This window comes from Dipodomys ordii, unplaced genomic scaffold, assembly GCF_000151885.1.
Source record: "Dipodomys ordii isolate 6190 unplaced genomic scaffold, Dord_2.0 Scaffold26, whole genome shotgun sequence".
In the NCBI taxonomy this organism is placed as follows: Eukaryota; Metazoa; Chordata; class Mammalia; order Rodentia; family Heteromyidae; genus Dipodomys; species Dipodomys ordii.
This window is the reverse complement of record NW_012267242.1, coordinates 7807282-7829724: the sequence shown is the minus strand read 5'-3', so window position 1 is coordinate 7829724 and position 22443 is coordinate 7807282. Positions and strand designations below refer to the sequence as shown.

The 22443-nt window shown below is 36.4% G+C and overlaps 1 protein-coding gene across 1 annotated transcript in view; it reads left to right on the top strand.

Annotated features, from left to right (window-relative positions):
* Rab3gap2 (RAB3 GTPase activating protein subunit 2 (non-catalytic)) overlaps positions 1–22443 on the top strand; it is a 72300-nt gene that overhangs the window by 427 nt on the left and 49430 nt on the right. The window contains exons 2-4 of the mRNA XM_013014987.1: positions 11050–11114; positions 21113–21236; positions 22041–22122. Coding sequence (XP_012870441.1) covers positions 11050–11114; positions 21113–21236; positions 22041–22122 — 271 coding nt within the window. The remainder of the gene's footprint in view (positions 1–11049; positions 11115–21112; positions 21237–22040; positions 22123–22443) is intronic.

Here is a 22443-nt window from a genome sequence, read left to right as displayed (position 1 = left end):
CCCGCTGTCCACCGTCCCCTGCTACTTGCTCGGTGACCCATGCCCGATGTCAGCCCTCTCACCCTGTTATTGCCCCGGCGCCCCCTCGTGCGCCATCCCTGCCGCTGTGGCTTTTGCCGCCTACCCTACCAGAAATGTTTATCATCCCCCCCCCCACACATCCTCCCTCCCCCGAACCCTGTCTTTCATTCAGATGTAAAGAATTAGTGCCTGCTTGATGAGTAAAAAGGGACTCTTAAGATGGTGAATGAAGTCCCAAATTAAAAAAAAAAAAAAAAACACCTCTTAGGAAGAGATTCGAAATTAACGACATGACTTAAGAAAAGTTAATATGCTTTTATTGAGGTTAGAGGCCTTCTACTGCTTCTTGACTACTAAATGGTAAGCCCAGTGCTGGGTTAGTAGATGTGTGCAACTTTCTCAGAATTCCCTAGCCGTCTCCTTTTGCAAGGATATGTTTCTTGTTATTTATTTTTTGCATTACCAATCTGAAGCACATTTGTGCTTTGTAATAATGCCATCAGGCCCACTAAAACAAAACACAACACTATTCTCTTCCAAAACGCAGCAGATATCTTAGGCACTCAGGAGGTTCAGGCAGGAGGATTGTGGGTTCGAGGCCAGTCTGGGCCTGTCAATAAACATATTAGGAGGTAATCAACTCAGAAGTGTCCATGAATAAACCTTTACTCTGTGCCAATCATTGATGCGACAAACCAATTAAGGTTGGTAGTTTGTGTTCTGTAGGAGGTTAGGGTTTTTGGTAGAGACATATATGTCAGTCGTTTGCCATATCAAACCAGAGAGATGCAAAGGATTTGAAGTGCTAATACTTAATTCTGCCTTGTAAGAAGAAAGCAGAGGGAAAAGGTAATTAGCCTCATGTGTGCAGGAAGGAGGCCAGGGATAGCAAGGCATTTAGACAACTCAGAAAAACTGAATGGCTGGAGAGGATGTGAGAAGGGGGGGGAGGGAGATGAGGCTGTCATGAACTAAATCATCCATAAATCTTGTAAAACTTGTGGGTGCCTCTGAAAGACTTAAAAAGGCAGAGAAATAACGTGATTGATTTGTACTTGATAAATCTGCAAGGTACCATGGCAACAGTGTGGAAGAAAAACAGGAAGCAGGAAAATTGGTACCAGGAGCTTGTACCTGGGCACACAGATCATAATACACCAAGTTCTGTACTTTAGTTGTCAGGTAATAACAATATGGCTATTTGTTTCTATGTGTCTGTAGTTATAAAATGAGACAATCACTTGTACATTTAAAAGATCTCCAATGCCCTTATTTCCCAATATTTACAAAAATGAAAACTACCACATGGTTGTTTTAATCAATCAAATAACATCTATTAAGATTTAAAATATGGTCTTATAACTTTGAAATTGCAGGAATGGGTATGAGTAGTAATAGTGAGGACCCACTTAATGATACACTGACATGATTTTGAGGGAGACTGATTTCTAAACCAGTAGTAGTAAGACCTACTTAACATAGTGACATAATTTTAAGGGATAATGATTTCTAGACTAGAACTTTAAGAAATCACACTTGAGAGGGACAAGAAGTAAGTAAATAAATACATATACAGAGTGAATCAGAGTACTTGGCAAGGGCTGGGAAGGTGGCTCAGTGGTAGAGTGCTTGCCTTGCATGCATGAGGCCCTCGGTTCTATTCCTCAGCACCACATAAACAGAAAAAACTGGAAGTGGCACTGTGGCTCAAGCGGTAGAGCACTCCCCTTGAGCTGAAGAGCTGAGGGACAGCGCCTAGGCCCAGAGTTCCGGTCCACGACCAGCAAAAACAAAACAAAACAAACAGAATACTTGGCAAAAATTGGCAAATGAGATTATATCAAACTATTAATCTTCTATATAGCAAAGAATCAATAGAGTTGAAGAGGCACCCTATAGAATGGGAGAAAATACTAACTATTCTAGATTGATAATGTATAGAACAAAAGGAACTCAACAGCAAAATAATAATTATTAAAAATGATAGATGGACTTGCACAGACATTTCTTGAAGGAACATATACAAATGGCCAAGAAGTATGTGAGAAAATACACAATAAAACTAATTATCTGGAAATGCAAATCAAAACCACAATGAAATGCCATCATATCTCAATTGAATAGCTATTATAAAAAATGCTATTTCTACAGAGAATATTTATGTTATCAGACAATGGACTTTTAAAATTAGAACATATTTTTATGTGGGTAATTTCTCCACAGTTGTCCATAAAATAGTTTTATAGTAAAATGAGTTAACATATTAAGCTTTGTGCCATGATATATTAGTACTTAACAAAAAGGAGAATGGGGCATTTAGAGTTTCTTTAGGTTTATAGATTTTGACTATATAATTTTTGATTACCTAATTTTTGATTACCAAATTTTTGATTACTACATACTTCAATTCCTAAGGAAGATGCTAATATGAAGTTTATTTCCTTCTCCATTTCCCTAGAAATATAAAAAGCCTGATAGTTGTGAGGCATAGAAAATTATGAGGCCCCTTCCTTCCTGTTATTACTGTTGTACTGCCTACTCTGTGAAGCCTTCCTTACCTGAGCCCAAAAAAAAGCCAACTGAAATTTGTTGAACTCTGAATTATGTATAAGTCATATGTTCTAGAGGTTCTTTTTATAGAAACAAGTACATTATCTTTTTTTTCTTGTCTCAAAAACGGAAATGAATTTGCTCTCTGCTAAGAAGATCTTTTATTAGACCATGGAAATTAAATTAAGTTTTCCTTTTCCTAACATTTTATGGTTTCGGTTTCTTACTTAGTTTTTGATTTTGACATACTCATTCAAATACTGTCAAATTAATTGTCCACTTCTAGAATTCAATTTCCTTTGTAGCTTCGGGTTCTTGTTAAATGAAAAACATACTGCGTTTATGGATGACAGACTATTATTCAAAGGCAAATTAGAATGATGCATTTGGGATATTAAATAGAGCTATAGAAAGCAAAAATTGGATTTCTTATTCTTGTTAGTAGAATAATCTCATTGGAAGTATGCCTAAATAGGACATCTGGGAACTGGAGAGCATGGCTTAAGTAGTAGAGCGCTTGGCTGGCACGCTTGAGGAAGCCCTGGGTTCAATCCTCAATAGTGCAAAACCCCCCAAAACACAAGAAATTTCTTTGATAATTAAAATTGTTTTCTGTGTTGTTTGAAAGTTTATTTACTGAGCTATTGAACAGCTTCTTATAAAAACAAGAATTTATGATTATGCTACTAATGAATGATTCTAAATAGTTCAAAATAATTTGGTGATGGGTATTAAAAAACAGAAACTGAAAGTCAGGTTAATGATCAGTGAAGAGATAGTTATTTTTAATCACTTACCATTTCATCTTGCTCCTCTGTTTCTCTTCATGTCAGGATAGTTGATTGGAGATCAGTGTATTTAGGAGAAGTTTTGATTCAGTCTGTGAATGATAAGGAGTGAATGATAATTTCAGCAACTGAGCTAGACAAAATATCTTAAGCTGGCAAACTTCTTGAAGACTTAAATAGAATCTTCAATGAAAATATTGATTATGTGTGAATTTTAAGGAAAAATTCTGAGAATATGGAGGCTTGATTGGAGAAGATTAAAGATTCAAAACTATTTAAATATGTGTTTCTTTTTTGCCAGAAATATAGTTTTATCAGTACGTTGTATGGAAATGGAGAAGCTCAGTTCAAACATGGAACATTTGAGCTGTTGCAGTGGCTCAAGCCTATAATCATAGCTACTAGGGAACAGAGATTAAAGGATTGTGATTTGAGGCATGGCCCGAAAATAGTTCAGGAGACCTCCATATTAGCCAGTAGTTGGGCATGGTAGTACACACTTGTTATCCAAGTTACAGGGGAAGCACAAATAGGAGAATTGCAGTCCAGGTAGGCCAGGGCATAAAATCAGATCCTATCTCCCAAAATTTTAACCAATGCGAAATGGGCAGTTGTAGAACCTAGCAAATGAGAGGCCTTGAGTTCTGTCACTACTGCTGCAAAAACAAAACAGAACACACACACACACACACACACACACACCTCATACTTTGCTTACATCTGGGATTTTACCTGTCATAAAATGACTGCTTTGGGAGCAACATGTGGATATAAATATTAGTATGAAAGTAACATGAAGCATTCTCATCATTTATGTTTCTATTTCTCCAGTAGGCAAAATTTGCCATTTTGGTCTCTTTTTACTTTTACCTGTTTTATTTATTGTTGGAAGAAAGATAAGCTTTTGTGCAATGGAGTACTGATACAAATTAAGGATAATATGATAATCTTTTTTTTTGAATGGTATGCTATTTATTTTGGGTTTCAGTGGCCTTTGTAATTGGAGTTAGGTGTGGTTGTATGTATCACCATACATGTAATCCTAACACTTCAGAGGTAATAGCAGGAGGATGGTGAATTCAAGGCCAGCTTGGGCTAAAAAAAGGAAGTCCTGTAACAAGGAAGAGAGGGAGGAAATGAAGGAGGAAGGGAGGGAGAGAGGGAATTGAAAGTTACATGTAATTTAGTAAGCAAGTTGATTTTGTGTTATTGACCTCAGGATCTCTTGTTAGTGATGATAAAAGTTTTGTTTTGAAATGGAGAAATATAAATAGTGTGTACACCTGTATATATTTGAAGATTTTTTGTCTATACCCAGTTGTCTACTCTGAATTAGATTTCCAGAGGATCTTTTCTAACATAGTCAAATTCTTTCTTTGGAGTTGAATAAGATAAAATATATCATTTTCACTATCCTTTCTTAATGAAAACTAAAGCTATGAAGTAAGTCAAATTAATTATTTTGTCTCATTTAAAATCAAAATTATCAATATCAATTATTCCACTTATAGAAAGTCTTTGAAAAATTGTTTTGATCCAGGATATAGTCTATATATAAAATTTATGTAAAAATAACTTAGCTGTTTTGTATTTCTCTACAAAAGGCTTAGAAGTGACAGCTGTTTTGGTCATTACATTTAAGTATGTAAATTTAGCTGCTTTAATGGAGTGATTCAGCGAAACATTTGGATAAGAATGTTGTTTTCAAACACTTCTTTTTGAAGAAGTTTTATTATCATATATTGGTTGTATGAAATAGATTACATTAGGAAACTTTATAAGCATTTGTAGTATGCTTTGATCATAATTATCATACTACTCACTCTCTTGTACCCTGACTGCTGCTCCCCTTCCTCTTCCCAAATAGCCCCCCTTCTACTTCATCTTTTTTCTTTTCTTTCCCTCCCTTCCTCCCTCCCTCCTTCCCATCCTTCTACAATGTAGAGTCCACATATGGGTATAACATACAATATTTGGCTTTCTGAGTCTGGCCTATTTTGCTGAATGTGGTGATCTTCAGTTCCATTTTCTTACAAATGACATGATTTTGTTCTTCATTGTAGCGGAATAACATTCTCTATATATCTATATTTCCTTTATACATTCATCCATTAGTAGGCACATAGGCTACTGTTTCCATAACATGGCTATTGTGAATAGTGATGAGCTCTTAATAAACAGGAGCATTTAGGTATGCTGACTTTGATTTCTTTGGGTACCCAGGAATCGTGGATCATGTAGTAATTCTAATCTTAGTCTTTTGAGGAACCTCCATAACAGTTTTTATAGTTAAAGACTACTCATTTAGCAAATATTTATTGTTTATGATGTTCTTAACATAATTTTTATGCATGTACATGTATAAGTATGTACACAGATGTAGGGTACTCATTCCATGTACTTCTAGAGTTGAGTTGTGTAGACCAGATAGCGGGTACATTCATGTTGAATCAGATAAAAATCTGATTTAAGTATTTACATCAGTATTTACAAGCTAACAAATAATGCCACATATGACCTAGAACAGTATATAATTAAATTCTGAATGAGAAACATAATCAAATGCTATAGTTTCACAGAGGGAAAGATCATTGTTGGATGCAAGCAAACTTCATGAGGACTTAATCTTCGTCCTGGAGAAGTTGGATATGGAGAGGTAAGGCAAATGAGAAGGCAATTAGCCAACATGTGAGAGATACGTGTGTGAAAATGTTGTACTTGGAAGTTTATCATAACAGCGGTATTTAGGTGTCACTATGACAGACAGTATGGTGTCCTTTGCCAGCTCTATATGTCCTTAGAGCTTTGAATAGTTTGTCAAAATTCTGTAAAGGAGATATAGTTACTAACTCTGTTTTATTAAAAAGGAAGCTGAGGCAGTAAAAAATTAAATTGCCCCAACTCATCTAACTCTTTAGGATAAAACTGGACATCTAACCCAGGCAATCTGATTCCAGATACTTGTTTTATGAACATTAGGAAAATGGCTAGTAGGAACCAAGACACACTCTAAATGTAAAATATATAAAAAAGGATTTAATTTCTCATAAATTCACATTGATTTCATTAAAATTGTGACCTACTGGCTATATTATGCTAAAATACTTTAATCAAGTTTAATTTTATATATTTTTACTTAAATGTGACTAGTTAGCTTATACATGTGGCTCACATTAAATTTCTGTTAGGCAGCACTGTTAGACTGCCTACTAGTGAAGCACAGTCCAACTAGGAAAAGAGTAGTGGCAGGCCAAGAGAAGAGGATGTTGAGGATCAGCTTAGAATAGCATTACATTTAATTTCTAATTTAGTATACCTTAGCACATTATCTATGATCTGTCTGCCTCTGATTTGGGGGATGGAGATTAGTAAACTCAGATTCCTGGACTCATACAGAGCCCCCAACCACAATCCCTGATTCGATTAGTCATCCTAACTCATCTGAATTTCTTCACTGCAAAGTTTTTCAGGATACCTATAGAGGGAGATCTGCAAAAGATACTGTAATTTTAGTTTTATGAAGGCAGTAAATATAACTGCCATTTTCTTAATTTTCTGGTCCGATTTGTTGGATTACCTTCAACAAAATGAAAGACGGAGGCAGTTGATGACAGTGTTAATTATAGAAGTGCTTATGGGACATTTAGTGGTTGCTGCTGCTTCAATAAATAGGGACAAAACCAGTTACAATTACCCTCTAAGTGGTAGAATGGTAGTGGATCAAGCAAGCAAGTTGAGCATACTGGAATAACTGAGTTTAAACTCAAGTGCTTAAAAAAAAAAAGGAAACAGTACTAATTATATGAATACAAGCTGGAAATGTGGCTCAAAGAGTAGAATAGCCTGCCTATCAAGTATGAAGCCCTGAATTCACACCCCAGTGCTGACCAGACAAGTATTAAACTTATATCAGTGGAAGAACACTGTTCTTCAAGAAAGGTTATCAGAAGGAAAAACTATTTCTAAATAAAATTTTTTACCTGAATGACATCTTTATTAGATGCTGATAGCTATGTTTTAAGTATAAACTTGTCTTTTTTTTCCTTAGAGATTATTCTTGGCCTACTTGCATAACTTAAAGATATCAGAAATATCTTTGGTGAAGTGCTGGGAGTCTAACACTTTTCATCAGCTGACAGTAGTTGTCAAATAGCAGCTTGCAAAGTATACTAAATGATTTTCAACAGAAATTAAGGATGCCACAAAATTTAGATCACTGGCACCGAGTAGAAATAGCCCACAAGGGTAATGTTTAATTTGTAAAATGTTTCCCATATTTAAATTGACTAGAATTTAGAATTTTATTTATTGTAGTAGACATAGTAAGTATTGTACAGCAGTCTATAAAACATCTTTACTCTGTTTTTATCCTGATTTCCTTTGAAAAACGGTAGTGGGAACTCTCCAATTAAATTCTCTTTCATCTGGGCACTGGTGGCTCACGCCTATAATCCTAGCTATTCAGGTGGCTGAGATCCGAGGATCAAGGTTGGAAGCCAGACTGAGCAGGAAAGGCTGTGAGACTCTTTATCTCCAATGAACCACCTAAAAACCAAAAGTGGACCCGTTGCTCAAAGTGATAGAATGCTAGCCTTGAGCAAAAAAGTTCAAGGACAGTCCCCAGGCCCTGAGTCCAAACCCCCCTCTGCCCCTCCCCCCCAATCTCTTTTTCCTCTAGTTGAGAGAAGCTTCCTAGTCAAAAGCTTTCCTAATCAAGCTTCCTACCACTGAAAAATGGATAAGCCCTCATGAACACAAACGCTTGCTTAAAATATTTCTCTTAAGTCTTGAATATTTTGAATTGTGTCATAAAGGAATAGATTCTCCACAGGGGTAGGAAATCCAAATTACTGCTGTCTTCCGTTTGATTGTATGAGTCATTTATGACTTGACTCAGGTTCTTTTTATACCAATATAAATGAAAAATAAAAGGTTTTTTTTTATAGTTTTTAACAGAATTCAACAGAAGTTCTATGCTCAAACTGAGCTTTTTGACGTGTTATTTGCTTTTATATATTCTGCATTTAGCACAGTGTCTAGCACATGAAAGGTGCTGTTTGTGAAATGAATGTGTGGGTGATTAGCTGACCTTCCTGAAGGACTTTAATTCTGCATGCTTTTCTTGATATATTGGTACCTTGGTATATGCATTAATTTTAATAGCCAGTTGCAAAGTGAGTCATGGACTTTAATTTCCTGTTCAGCAGACAAGACGTATTCTAAAACTGTAAATGGGATTGTCTAGTTGGTCTAGTTGCTTCCATTAAGCAAAATAAGACAGCTGTTTTTGATGCAGTAGAAAATGAATTCAATTGCCTCTCTGGATTATGTTTCCAAAGAACAAATTGTAATCTAAGTTAAAAAACGACAAACAAAAATTAGCCTCTCTTACATCTCAATATCAAGGGGATGTTTGTATTATCAGGGGAAAAAAATTAAGAGCTCTTACTTTTGGCATTATATGCAAACTATACCATTCCCTAATCTTATCCTTCTTCATGAGCTACAGTAGGAATATGAGTAGTATAATTCTTAAGAATATGAGCTGTTGGGGCTGAGCAGGTGGCTCAATTGTAGAGTGCTTGCCTCTCATGCATGAGGCCCTGGGTTTGATTCCTCAGCATCACGTAAGCAGAAAAAGCCACAAATGGCACTGTAGCTCAAGTGGTTGAACGCTAGCTTTGAGCTGAAGAGCTGAGGGTCAGCACCCAGGCCCAGAGTTCAGGCCCCACAACCGACAAAAAAGAAAAAAAAAAAAGTATGAGCTGTGGAACTAATGTGGTCCTGAATTCAAATCCTACTTTACTACTTAATCCTATGTGATATGGTCAAGCTGCTTAAACTCTGTTTTTCTCCTTGTAAAATGGGGGCTTTTAGAGGATCCTTATGGTGTTTAAATTGAGTTAATGTCCATAAGCACTCAGGCATGTAGAAATGTTCGGTTCATGTTAGTCTTCCTCTTTACCTTTTCTTATTAGTGGTGAGTTTTTTCCAAGTCTATAAGTACTTTTTAGAAATGCATTTCACTTTTTATATATCTCACCTCTCCAAGATCCTTTAATAGTCAAATATATATAGCACTCTCCATGTGTTACAGGTACATGTTAGTTCCTCTTCTGTTTCTTAGCTCCTACTACAGGGTTTGGCCCATGGTATTTAACAGATCAGTTGTTAAAATTGTTAATTGACTTACGTATGGAAATCTGTACATTGCAGTTTTAATCAAATAGTGTAGTCTTGTAGGACTTAATATATTCTAGTCATGTGCTTGGGATATTAGGAAGTAGTTATTTCTTATTTAAGTACCCCAAATTAGATTACTATTACTGCAAGTTAATTGAACAATGATTCCAAGTATCAAATATACAATGTTTCCTTTTTTAAAATTATTTCTGCATAATTGATTTCAGTAACTTTTAAAACCTTATATGTAGGTAAAATTTCTGGTCATTTCCTTCCAGCTGTAAACCATCAAAATCAGCCCCCTTTTTGGTTTTCTGACACAGGGTCTTGCTGTGTATCCTGGGCTAACCTGAAACTTGTCAGCTTCCGCCTCAACCTCTGTGGTGCTAGGATTGTACATGCCCAAGATTAGAACCATCTTTTAAAGTGGTTTCCTTAAGAATTTTAAAGCTGGTTTTAATTGCTGAAGTATTACTTATTTGTACTTTTAGTCACTCTATTTTAGTGGCAAGATCTTGAAAACTTATGTCAAGCTCATAATAATACCTTAGTATGTATGCTGTCTGATTCAAATCCTTACCACAGCCCGACTAGTTAAAAGAGCTATTGTTTTTTCTGCATTCGTAGTGAAAAAAACCTAAAGCTTAGAGATGAGAGATAACATATCTGATCTCACAGAATTCGTTAAGTGCTGGATCAGGATTTGAGCTATCACTGGATACTTTATATTACTGCAAATTAAAATCTGAGAGGATGTCCCATATGTAAGAAGTCAAGGATCAGAAGTGGGTACTGAATTTATCTGATTTCAAAGCTTAATTTTCTTTTTCATGGATACCTTGTCTTGTTAAGAAACAATTCATTTTAAAGGCATTTTAGGTGTTTTTGTAACTGTATTTTTGTCTTAAGTAGCAAACAAATAAAAAATTTGTCACCATTTGCAGTTTGATAAATATAGATCCTCTTGATGTCCAGTATCTTAAGATCCAAATAATGTGCACACGATTTTAATAGTACACGTATTTGGAAATTCAGTAGATCAGATGTTTCCTGATTGTTTCCATATAGGGCAAAATCCTAATGTAACACATTTTCTAGTTGTTTGTGTGTGTGTGTGTGTGTGTGTGTGTGTGTGTGCACGCACTTGTACACATGCATACGCACTTCAGTACTGGGGCTTGGACTAGGGCCTTACATTCTTGCTCAGCATTTTGCTCACATTTGACACTCTGCTTGTTGAACTATACCTCCAGTTCAGATTTTTTTGCTGGTTATTTGGAGATAGAGTCTCTTAAACTTCTGCCCTAGATGGCTTCAAACCATGATCCTTAGATCTCAATCTCCAGAGTAGCTATTATTATAGGCATGAACCACTAGCACCTGGCTTGTTTTCTTTTTTAACAATCAACATTTTAGAGGGATTGGTTTTATTACAGTTAGAGGAAATGGGTTTAAAGTATTTTAAGCTATATATTTCATGTAAGCATTTTCATTTTTTAAAAAACAGGTAAATCAACAAACTGGGAAGATGATGGCTGGGGAGCATGGGAAGAAACAGACCTACAAGAACCTGTAAGTGTTTTTAAATGTACCCATGTTATTTTGACAATGGCATTTTTCTTCTCCAATGTTAGTAACATGTTTCTGTGTTAGGTTGACATTTTAAAATCTTTGTCAAAGACATGTTTACTTAATAATTCCTAACTAGATACTTACTCCTCTACATTTTTTTACTGCCCATGGTGGTACTGGAATGTAGGAGGACCTCATGCTTTTTTTAGGGTGCTGATCCTGGGCCTTGAACTCAGGGCCTTCTGACCTAGATCACCTCTCATTAAGTCTCACTTTCTCACATTATTACCTTAGAAATTAAGAGTTTAACTTGCCTTTTAAGGGGGCACATTTAAAGCATAGTAAAGGCTAGATAGAGAATGTTCATTTTAGGTATAACTTACTATTTTAGACTTCTTTCACTTAGTAATTCAACAAATATCTATTGTACCCAGCATATTGTAGGTCCCTGCTCCCATTAGAGCTTATACTCTAGTGGGGAGAAAGAAATCAAAAGGAGAAATAATTGAAAAGTATCAAATGGTGGCAATAGATATTCAGAAAATTCAAATGTTCATGAGTTAGCAAAATGGAGTTACTGCTGTACATTGTATAGTTAGGGAAGGCTTTCAGAGGATATGACAATTAACCTGAGATGTAAATACAATATAAAATCAATGTGGTGAAGATGTGGCAAGGAATATTTAGGGCATGGCAACCAGACATAAGCACACAAAGACCTGAGGAAAGAAGGCCTTCCTGTTTGACAGAACATCAAACTGGTGTGACATGGTGGAAATGAAACTGCTATAAGAAGGGGTCAGAGAAGTAAGCAGACCCCATGTGAAATATTATGAATTTGAAGTTTATTCTAAATGCAATGGGAGCATGCGCGCGCGCGCACACACACACACACACACACAATTTATGATTTCTGTAGCTTACCTTGGTTGCTCTTAGGAATAAATCAAAGTAGGGAGAAAAGTATCTGTTGAAGTAGTTTAGTTAGAAAATGATGTTGGCTTGGTTAAAGTAATATTAGTGAATATAAGAAGTGGGTGAAGTGGCTGGGAAGGTGGCTCAGTGGTAGAGTGCTTGCCTTGCATGCATGAGGCGTTGGGTTCGATTCCTCAGCACCACATAAGCAGAAAAAGCCAGAAGTGGCGCTATGGCTCAAGTGGTAGAGAACTAGCCTTGAGCTGAAGAGGTAAGGGATAGTGCCCAGGCCCAGAGTTCAGGTGCCATGACTGCCCCCCCCAAAAAAAAAGAAGTGGGTGAGTTCTGGGTAAGTTTTGGAGATAACAGTAAGACTTTGCAATGGGGTAGGTGATTGCTAAGGGTGAGAGGAAAATAAAAAATCAAGAATATGTGGATGGGGGCCTGGGAAGCTGCCTCAGTGGTAGAGCGCTTGCCTTGAATGCATGAGGCCCTGGGTTCGATTCCTCAGCACCACATAAGCAGAAAAAAAAAAAAACAACAGAAGTGGCTCTGTGGCTCAAGTGGTAGAGTGCTAGCCTTGAGCCGAAGAGCTGAGGGACAGCGCCCAGGCCCAGAGTTCAGGCTCCATAACCGGACCAAAAAAAAAAAAAAAAAGAATATGTGGATGGGGTTTGAAGAGATAGGGGAGGATGAAAGGAGTGACATTGGTCAGGATACATGGTACTCAGAACTGACATATTGAAACCCATAACTTCTTTAGACAAGCTTATGCTCAAAATTCTACCTATTTAAGAGGCTCCTTCTTAAATCCATAACTGCTAGCAGTTATATGTGCCTGTTATCTTACGCTATATAGGAAGCTCAAATTGAGAAGACTCAAGTTCTAAGACAGCTTGGCATAAAAATCCGTGAGACTGTCTTGCGGGAAGCTGGATGTGGTGGTGAATGCCTGTGAGTCCGGCAATGATAGAAAGTTTAAACTAGGTAGATTGTGGTCTGGGCCCAAGGGCAGGAAGTAAGAATTTAATCTCAAAATTAATCAGCAAAAAATGGAGTTAGAGGTGTGGCTCAGTGATAGTACCTGCCTACCAAGCATGAGTTCAAACCCCATTTCTACCAAAAACGAAACAACCGCAGAATGACCTTTTTGACCTGGGATATGGTATGGAATAAATAAAATACAATTGGCATATGTTACAACTCCTAAAAAGTGAGTCCTTTGCTTTTGATTTTGTTAATGTTTAAAGATAGCTATAATAAAAAGTAATACACCCTCCCAGATATTTATCTTGAGACCTGAGTGAATGATGTGTCATACTGAATGGGAAAGAAGAGGAAAATAGTATGTTTGGAGGAGAAATTAAAGAGTATCATGTGCTAAGAAGTAGAGATACTCATGTAGTAAAGATTTATTTAAAAACTCCAGGGAAATATTAAGAGCAGGCAAACGTGCCGGAAGACCAGTGGGAAGATTGGCAGGTGTTGACTCTTTGAAAATCCTGCTCGAAGAAGTGAATGTTTCATCACCTTAGCAGTCAAAACCTTGTCCCCTGCTGTTCTCATTTTCTGATGTTATCAGAACATATTTTGTATTCTTCCAAACCTTTTAAATTTATTGTATGTTGTTTTATGGTGTCATAAAAGTCTCCCTTATATGGGTTGTTCACTATTCTATCTATTATTGAAAGAAAAGCATTGAAATCTCCATCTGTTACTGTGGGATTGTGTATTTCCCTTTCCAGCTTTGTCAGATTTTGCTTCATGTATTTTAGGATTCTGTTGTGAAGTACATACACAATTATTTGTCATATGTTCCTGATAGCTCTCATTCTGAAACATTTCTCTTTGTATCTAGTGGTTGTCCTTATATTAATATCTATTTTGTCTAATATTTGTTATAGCCACTTCAGCTTTCCTTTGGTCACTTTTTGTCATGCTGTACCTCTTTTCCATCCTTTTACTTTTAACCTATTCAGTCTTTTAATCTAAATTACATTTTCTTGTGGATACCAGATTGTTGGATCTTGTCTGACTAATCTTAACCTTTGATTGGAGTGACTAATTTCTTCACATTTAATGTAATTATTGGTACTGTTGAATTCAAATCTGTCATCTTGCTATTTGTTGACTATTGCCTCATGTCCTTTAGTTCTTTTGTTACTCCTTCATTGGTTCTTTTGTGGTTTTTAGTATCCATTTTAGTTACTCAGATTTTAATAGTTTGTTCTCATGTTAATGTGCACAGTTTTGATATAATTCATGTACCATATATTCACCCTTTAGAGTATACAGTTTAGTGTGGTTTTAATATTCACAAACCTCTTGTACAGCATTACCAGTGATCTCATTCTGTAGTGTTTCATCACCCATGTCCGTTAGTCATCCACCTCCTGTGCTTCCCTGATCCCCAACCCCTGACTACCACTGATTTTCTTTCTGTCTGTGAATTTGCTATTCTGAATATGTCATATAAGTAGGATCATGTAATTAAAGACTGGATTTTGCTTATATCTTTGTCGTCTTGGATTCTTTATCTTTTATTTTATACTAAAGCTCTACTAGGTCTCCCATACCCTGTGAGGAGGTAAGAATGGAAAGGAAATTTCTACTCTCTTTTGCTAGGAATATCAGAAAACTCACAACCTACTACTTTCCCTGAAAGTATAGCTCGGTCATGTTCACACTAACAATGATGCCAGCAACACAGTAGAATGTCTTGAAGTCAGCTTGTGGCTGTGTCAAGAAGCTCTAACTATAAACATAATAATTGGGTTCTGTCAGTTGCCATTGTGTTGAGACCATTGTGATGAGCTTTTATTCTTATTGGTTTGGCAGTAGAAAGCTGTTTTGTTTTGGTCCTTACGGGTATAACAGTAGTAAGCAGATAAATGACAGCCAGCTCTACTGAATGTGGCTGACCTGGAGGCCAGCTGGTACTGTTGAGTCCAGCAGCAAACTATTACAACTCCAGGATGCTTTTACCTCCACAAGTCTCCACTACTCTTGAGAATAGTTTCATTTTTATGGCATTAAAGAATAAAGGGCTTTTGAATTTAAACTTGACAGTGCCAGAAGTCTGGAAAAGCCTTTTTTTTTTTTTAAAGAAAGCCTCTTTAGTTTTTTCTGATTCCAAGGTGTCAAACATCCTAAGGGCTTAGTGAAGAAATGCATTCTAGCTCCTGTATTGTCTCTCTGAGGCAGTGAAAGTAGCAGCAACAAGAAGAACATCAAGTCTTGGAAGATAGTAACAGTGGATACAGTGAGCAGATTGAAGTAAACAGCACACAGAGAGATGGTGAGAAATGAAAAATGAACATGGGAGTAAAGCAAGGAACAAGAGGAAGGTTACTGTCCGCAGACCAGCAGAGCATCCTTGCATTTTGACTGCATTTCTTGCCATTTCCTGAGGAGCCTGGGCTGCCCTACCAGCTTATAGACCGATGAACAGAATATCAAGACAGAAGAAATCTTTTGTCTCTGTGGAGCAGTTGGTTTTATGGCATGTTCCAGGGACCAGATTCAGGTCCTAATTACTTCCATCTCACCAAAGAAGTTATTACACCCATGTGGGAGGATAATGCAAATAAACAGTGACAAGTGGATCACCTGCAGGAGGGTTGACCTCCCATTGCTGGGATTCTCATCATGGCCAAGCTATGGGAACAGTTAGTTCATGGTTGGGAAAAAGGTTCAGGTTGCTGTGGTCTCTGTCTGCCTTTACACAGACATGATATCAGTATGGGATAAGTGAACAAGTAACCACAGCTTAAATCTGGGACACACCTAAACAGGTGTTAGCCTACCTCCCAGTACAATTATGGAACAAAAAAACCCACTTAGACAGTGTCACAATGTATTGGAGGGCTTGGGACCAAACTGTTGATATTAACAGAAGTAGTTCTGTAGTTGGGCTAACGGCATGTGGTCTTGTTGAGAAGGGACAGGCCAGACTCCCTTCAAGGGCTTCTGGCCACTTGTGATTTTTTTTTTTTTCAGCCAGGTTCTCTACCTACCTACCTTGCTTGGAACAGAGAACCCTCTGTAGAAACCCTGTTGTGCTGCCTGGGCTTGCTTTATTGTAGATTGTCTTGTCTTTGCTATACTAACCATTCTCTTAAAATGAAAGACAGAATGCTCTCACTTCTTGGCTATTTTTAAAGGTAATTTCACTGACCAGTAAAGTAATTTTCTGGGCCAAAATTTAGAAAAAAAGGGGGGGGGAAGGAAGTCAGGCCTATTATAATATGAAATACCAGCAGCAGCCAGCCATACCTAAAGAAATATGTGTCTGTGACGTCGGTGGGCTTAGGAGCTTAAAGTGTGGCTTCTGTAATAGAAGGTAAGTGTTCTGAACAGATATTTCCTGCCTGCCTGCTTCTGTGTGCTCAGGGTTGCCATAACAATACCACAGATTGTCTGATTTAAAGAACGAAAGTTTATCTTCTCACTGTTGTAGAGTCCAGAGCAGAACACTCCTTGCTGTCTTCTCAGTTGTCCTCTCTTCTGTGTATACATGGGGGTGGAGACTGAATTCTTACGCCTCATCTCCCTATCAGGATATCAGCTACATAGGACCTTATTTAACCTAGATTATCTCCTTATAGGCCCTGTTATCAAATAGTAGTTAAATTAGGGGTTTAGGACATAAGTATGTAAATTGAGATAGGAGGAGTTACTAGTCAGTACATAACAATACTCAAAATAGTAGATCTATATCAAGTATAATTGGGCAATGAAGAATAAAGTTAAAGAATTCCAGCTTGCGCATAAGGAAATAAAAGAGAATGAAAAAAAGCACCAGACCAGTACTGAGGTTTGAACTCAGGGACTCACACTTACTGGAAAGGTGCTCTGCCACTTGAGCCACATCTCCAGAGCTTTTTCTCTTGTTATTTTCAGGCTAGGGTTTCTTTTTGCTTTTGGCAACCTGGACCTTGATCCTCCTGTTTATGTCTATTTCTGTAGCAGAGATAACCAGCATCTGTTGCCATGCCCAGATTTTTTGTTAGATAAAATGTCAAGGACTTTTTCTCCTGAGGAAGCCTCATTATGCCTCAAACTGTGATCCTTTTGGTCTCAGCTTTCTATGTAGCTGAGAGCCACCACATCTAGCTCTAATTTTTTTCCTCTAAGAAATAACTGGTTATGTTGGAATATTTTGCTCAGCCCGCCTTCACATTTTAAAGGGAACTGAAGCAGTCTGAAGGAAATTTGAAAAAGGCTAGATTTTTATCTTAACTAGGAAGGTATATTTAAGGCGTATTAAGGACAAAGAAGAGAAGAATAGCATTAGTTTCCTCAATAGTAAATAGATGGTGAGGAGCAGTTACTGGAACAGGAAGTAAAGAAGGTTCTGTGTCCTCTATTTGGATAGGCAGTGTGGGAAATTTCCTTTTAAAAGAGACTTTGATATATGCCCCATCTGTTCTATAAAAAGTGGCAGAGGCAACGATGATCTGTCAGATAAACAAGGAATTGAAAACATGTTAATCAGATGGGTGCCCAAAGAAATATATGCTTAAAGTCTAAAGCATAGACTATAGCGTGACCTGACTCAAGATTCTCAATTAGAGCATTACTTTTTTTTTTCATTATTTCATTATTTCTCTAATGCCATTTGCATCAGAAAAGAACTTAAAATCTTCTATTTGGGCTGGGCGCTGGTGGCTCACGCCTGTAATCCTAGCTACTCAGGAGGCTGAGATCTGAGGATTGCGGTTCAAAGCCAGCCCGGGCAGGAGAGACCGTGAGACTCCTGTCTCCAATAAACCACCAGAAAACCGGAAGTGGCGCTGTAGCTCAAGTGGTAGAGCACTCACCTTGAGCTGAAGAGCTGAGGGACAACGCCCAAGCCCAGAGTTCAAGCCCCATGACCGACCAAAAAAAAAAAAATCTTCTATTTGGAAATTTCAGATTTGGATTTGGAAAGGGGCTGGACTAGTACTTTTCATACTGCAGGCCTTCACAGAGGTGCTCATCTCTGCTCCTATGTAGCTTGTGAACTGAACTTTTGTATGTAGTTTTGTTTGGGAATAAGTCTTGCTACAATCCCTCCCCTTTAAGAAAACAAGAAAAATGTTTGAAAAATATAGAGCATTGCGTATATTAGCAATAGACTTGTGGGGGAAGGGAGAAAACCCTACTTATAGAGCACTGCTTACTTTCTTCTTGTGTCTCAAAATAGCTGAAGCATTTATGCCCCTTTGAAAGTATAGATGAATATTTTAGTTTCTTGTCTTAGATGGTAAACCACTGAGAATTACAGTGAATGTGATAAAAGTGCCTTATTTCAGTGAACATTATTGGCACCACTATAATATATAAATAACTTGGAAAGTTAACACAGTAACAAGAAGAACCCATGTTGCAAACAGTGGACCGATGGTATTAAAGTTGAAAGCTTTGAGAAGTTGTTCCTGACTACTTGAATGACTATCTACCCTCTGTACTATTACATACACCAGAAAACATTTGTCACCATGTTTACTAAGGAATAATTCACCAAACTCTGAGGTAGACATCTAGTACATTGTGAAACAATAATTATTTGACAGATTTGTGAGCTTAAAATCAAAAGAACTATTTTGCAGTATATACTATAACTCTAGTTGTTTAAAAAGAATTCTTTTACAATCCACAGTAGTGGCTACCATATTTGTGCAGTGAAGAAAACGTTTTCATGGGTCTTAATTGAAAGATGAAGCTTTGATGAATAGGCCTCACTTAACAGATTTCTTCTTCCCCCAATAGGGATTATGTTCCTTGTGTTCATTTGTTTTGTTTTAGTTTGGTTTTTGTAATGGTAATGATTGAACCCAGATCCTTGTATAGGCTGAACTACAAACTTAGCCTCCTAGGGATTATGTTTTAGAAATATGAATATTAATATGTTGCAATATGTAATATATAATTATAAATATGGATATTAATTTTAATGAAGGCACTAGTTTTTGTGGAAAACTAGGTCATTCTGATGTAGCACTTTTAAGTGGTAAGATGCTTGTCTTTTTTTTATTGTGAAGTTGATGTACAGAGGGGTAACAGTTACACAAGTAAGGAAATGAGTTCAATCCTTGTCAAACATTGTTACTTCCTCCTTGTTTTTTCCTGCTTTCCTTCTCCCATAAGATGCTTTTTAAATTCTTTTTTAAAATGTCATGCCTTACTTGGGAAATTAACTATCTAGCTAATTGATGCTTTTATTTTAAGATCACTAGCTTCAAGGGACCAATATTAGTGACTGTGGTCCCCTTTAGCATGGGGAGATTTTTTTCAAAAATGTAGTGGGCAAATATCCTTATAGTATAAAACAAAATGCTGAGCCTGCATTTTGTCAGCCAACAAATGTGTGCTGATGCTCTAATAAACTTCACAAAGCATTGTAGTGTGCATCCTGTTTCATGCCTGAACTTTCTTGATGAGTTATAGAAATCAAGTTTTGCTATAAAAGCTAATAGTAGTTTATTGTGATCCAGCCTGGAGTAGATGTTTATTCATTCTGACTATACTGTATCTTTTGACTTGAGGCTTTCTTGAAAAAGATTTAATACAGGAACTACTTCAGACAGATCCACATACTTTTTGTTGTTATTGTTGTTTGCATTTATGCTACTTCCTGCCTTGTGCCTCTTTTTATTGTTTATATTTATAATACTTCCTGCCTTCTACCTCTGTTGACTCTCCTCAAAGGTAGGACTCTTAATATAGACAAGTCATTTATAAAAAAAATGCAGCAACCCAACAGGAATTGTACCAAGGAGTGGAGTAAAGTATTTGTAGAAAATTTACATCTGGTTTTTTTTTGCCTGTCATGGGGCCTGAACTCTGGGCCTGAGTGCTGTCCCCTCAGCTCTTCAGCTCAAGGCTAGTGCTCTACCTCTTGAGCCACAGCATCACTTCCAGTTTTCTGAGTGGTTTATTGGAAGTAAGAGTCTTACGGACTTCCCTGTAGGAGCTGGCTTTGAACCACAATCCTCAGATCTCAGCCTCCTGAGTAGCTAAGGATTATAGCCACCGGTGCCTGGCTACAAATGAATTTTTAAGCATGTGAGAAAATGTCTATTTTCATAAGAGAAAAGCAGCTTAAAACTACACTGAGATACTCCTTTTTATCTATTAGCCTGACAAAGATCTAGTTAAAATATATTTTGAAAAGTCTGGAAAAACAAGTGCTTTAAAAAAAAAATGGCTAGTCATGTTACGGATGAATACAAGCACACGTGGAACACAGTTTTTAACAAATGTATATACTTATCCATGCACTTGATAACAGCTAATGACTGTAAGTGACATAAATGTCTATCAAGAGGTGCATTTATGCTATGCATGCTTTTAATAAGAATAAATGTCAAGTGGAATAAAGTCTATTGTATATGTTAGGAACAAAAAGCAAAATGTTAGACATACATTATGCTACTATCCCTGAAAGGGGGAAGAAAAAGTAGTAAACTTACTTGCATTTATGTACATAAAGTGTCACAGGAGTTAGAACTGATTTCTTTGGTTTTCTGTAGAGAAGACAACTAGATGGCTGGAGCACAGGACTATGAGAGAGACATTCCAAAGAAAACCTTTTTTTTTTTTTAAATATATAATACCCTTTGGATTTTAACTATAGACATTTACCTATTAAAAAATAAATTTCCAATTTAGGAAAGTCAGGTCAAACAAAAGGCAAGCATCATACTTTATCAGATACTTTTACAGATCTTAAAACCATAGCTGTCATGAGATAATGGTTATTTTTTTCTTTGCCATCTAGCTGCTTATGTCACAGCTTTTTCTTAATGCGTTCTTTATTGAGTTTCCCAAGATTGGTTCATTACTGGAATGATCCTTGTGTGATATTCTTCTAATGTTTTGCTTGTATGTTTAAAAAAATTTTTAATGTTCAAGACAAATTAACTTATACTTTGTATTTTGTTTATTGATCATCCTTCACATGCTTTGATAAAGAATATTATAGACTGTAACAATCAGGGATCTTTCTTTTTCCTTTTTTCTTCCCCCTTACACTCTAAGGCAAACTGAATTGAAGTACACAATATTTTTGCATTTATGGAAAACATTTTTACTCATAGGAAGAAGAAGGAAATACGTGCAGAACACAAAGAACTTCCTGGCTTCAAGACTGTGTTTTATCCTTATCTCCAACCAATGATCTGATGGTTATAGCTCGGGAACAAAAAGCTGTGTTTTTAGTGCGTAAGTACTCTATTGTTTTCTGCAGTTTTTATTTGAATGTATAGATTGGAGTAGTATATAGGGTATTTGGAAATTTTCAAATATTTCTTTCGTTTATATTATATGGTCACATCTATAAATTGGTATGTCAGGCAGCAATTGTATTTCCTTCCTCCCACCCTGCCTCCCTCCCTCCCTCCCTCACTCACTCCCTTTCTTCCTTCTTTCCTTCCTTCCTTCCATCCTTCTTTTCTCTCTGACTACAAGATACTTTATCACTGAATGGCCCTTCAGAGACAGCAGCCCATTTATTGCAAGGGAGAGTTAGTGCTGATAAGGTCATTGACTGCTTTTTAGTAACAGTATAACTGGTATGACTTGTAGCTATAGTTTACAGACTTAGAATAATATACGTTTTTGTTTGGGGCATAGATTTTCAGCTCATAGACTTTGAAGATTAAAATTAAGATTTAAGTATATAAGATATTATGGGAACACTTATTGAACAAAATAAGATTGTATATAAAATGACTGTAGAATGATCTTATAAAATAATTTTCTCAAATAGAAAAATGTCTGTATCTGAAGATAAAGATTATAAATGAGATAAGTGGTATGCAAGAACTATGTATAATATAGTATACTACATGGGTTTAATTGCAGGAAAGTTAGGAAACCAGATGATTTTTTTAAAAGCTCTTAAATTTAAAATATAATATATACCTATAAAAAGACCCAAATCAACGAATGATTGAGCTATTAAATTCTATAATCATCCTAAAGGGATAGAGTGGTTATTTTATATGGTATCTTAATTTTTTCCAGCAAAATGGAAATGCAGTGATAAAGGAAAGGAAGAAATGCAATTTGCTGTTGGTTGGAGTGGTTCTCTGAATGTTGAAGAAGGGTAGGTTTGAGTTAATTTTGGATTTCTCTTAGTGTTAAATGAATGTGTGAAATAAATAAGTAGTTCCATCATTTGAAATATTTAGTAAATGTATATGCATTCCAGCTTTAGAGTTTGTAGAGAAATGAAGATAGGAACTTGTGAGAAATAACTGCTTATTGATTATTTGAGATTTTCTATTTCTGTGTACAATCAGTTACATGTGTAAAGTTTTGTTTTTTTTCATGCTTTTTATGAATACAGAATTTAAAATACAGCTATTAACTTCAAATGAATGTGATGTTATAGTTTATGTGAATGAATTTTATTGTACTTTTTTGT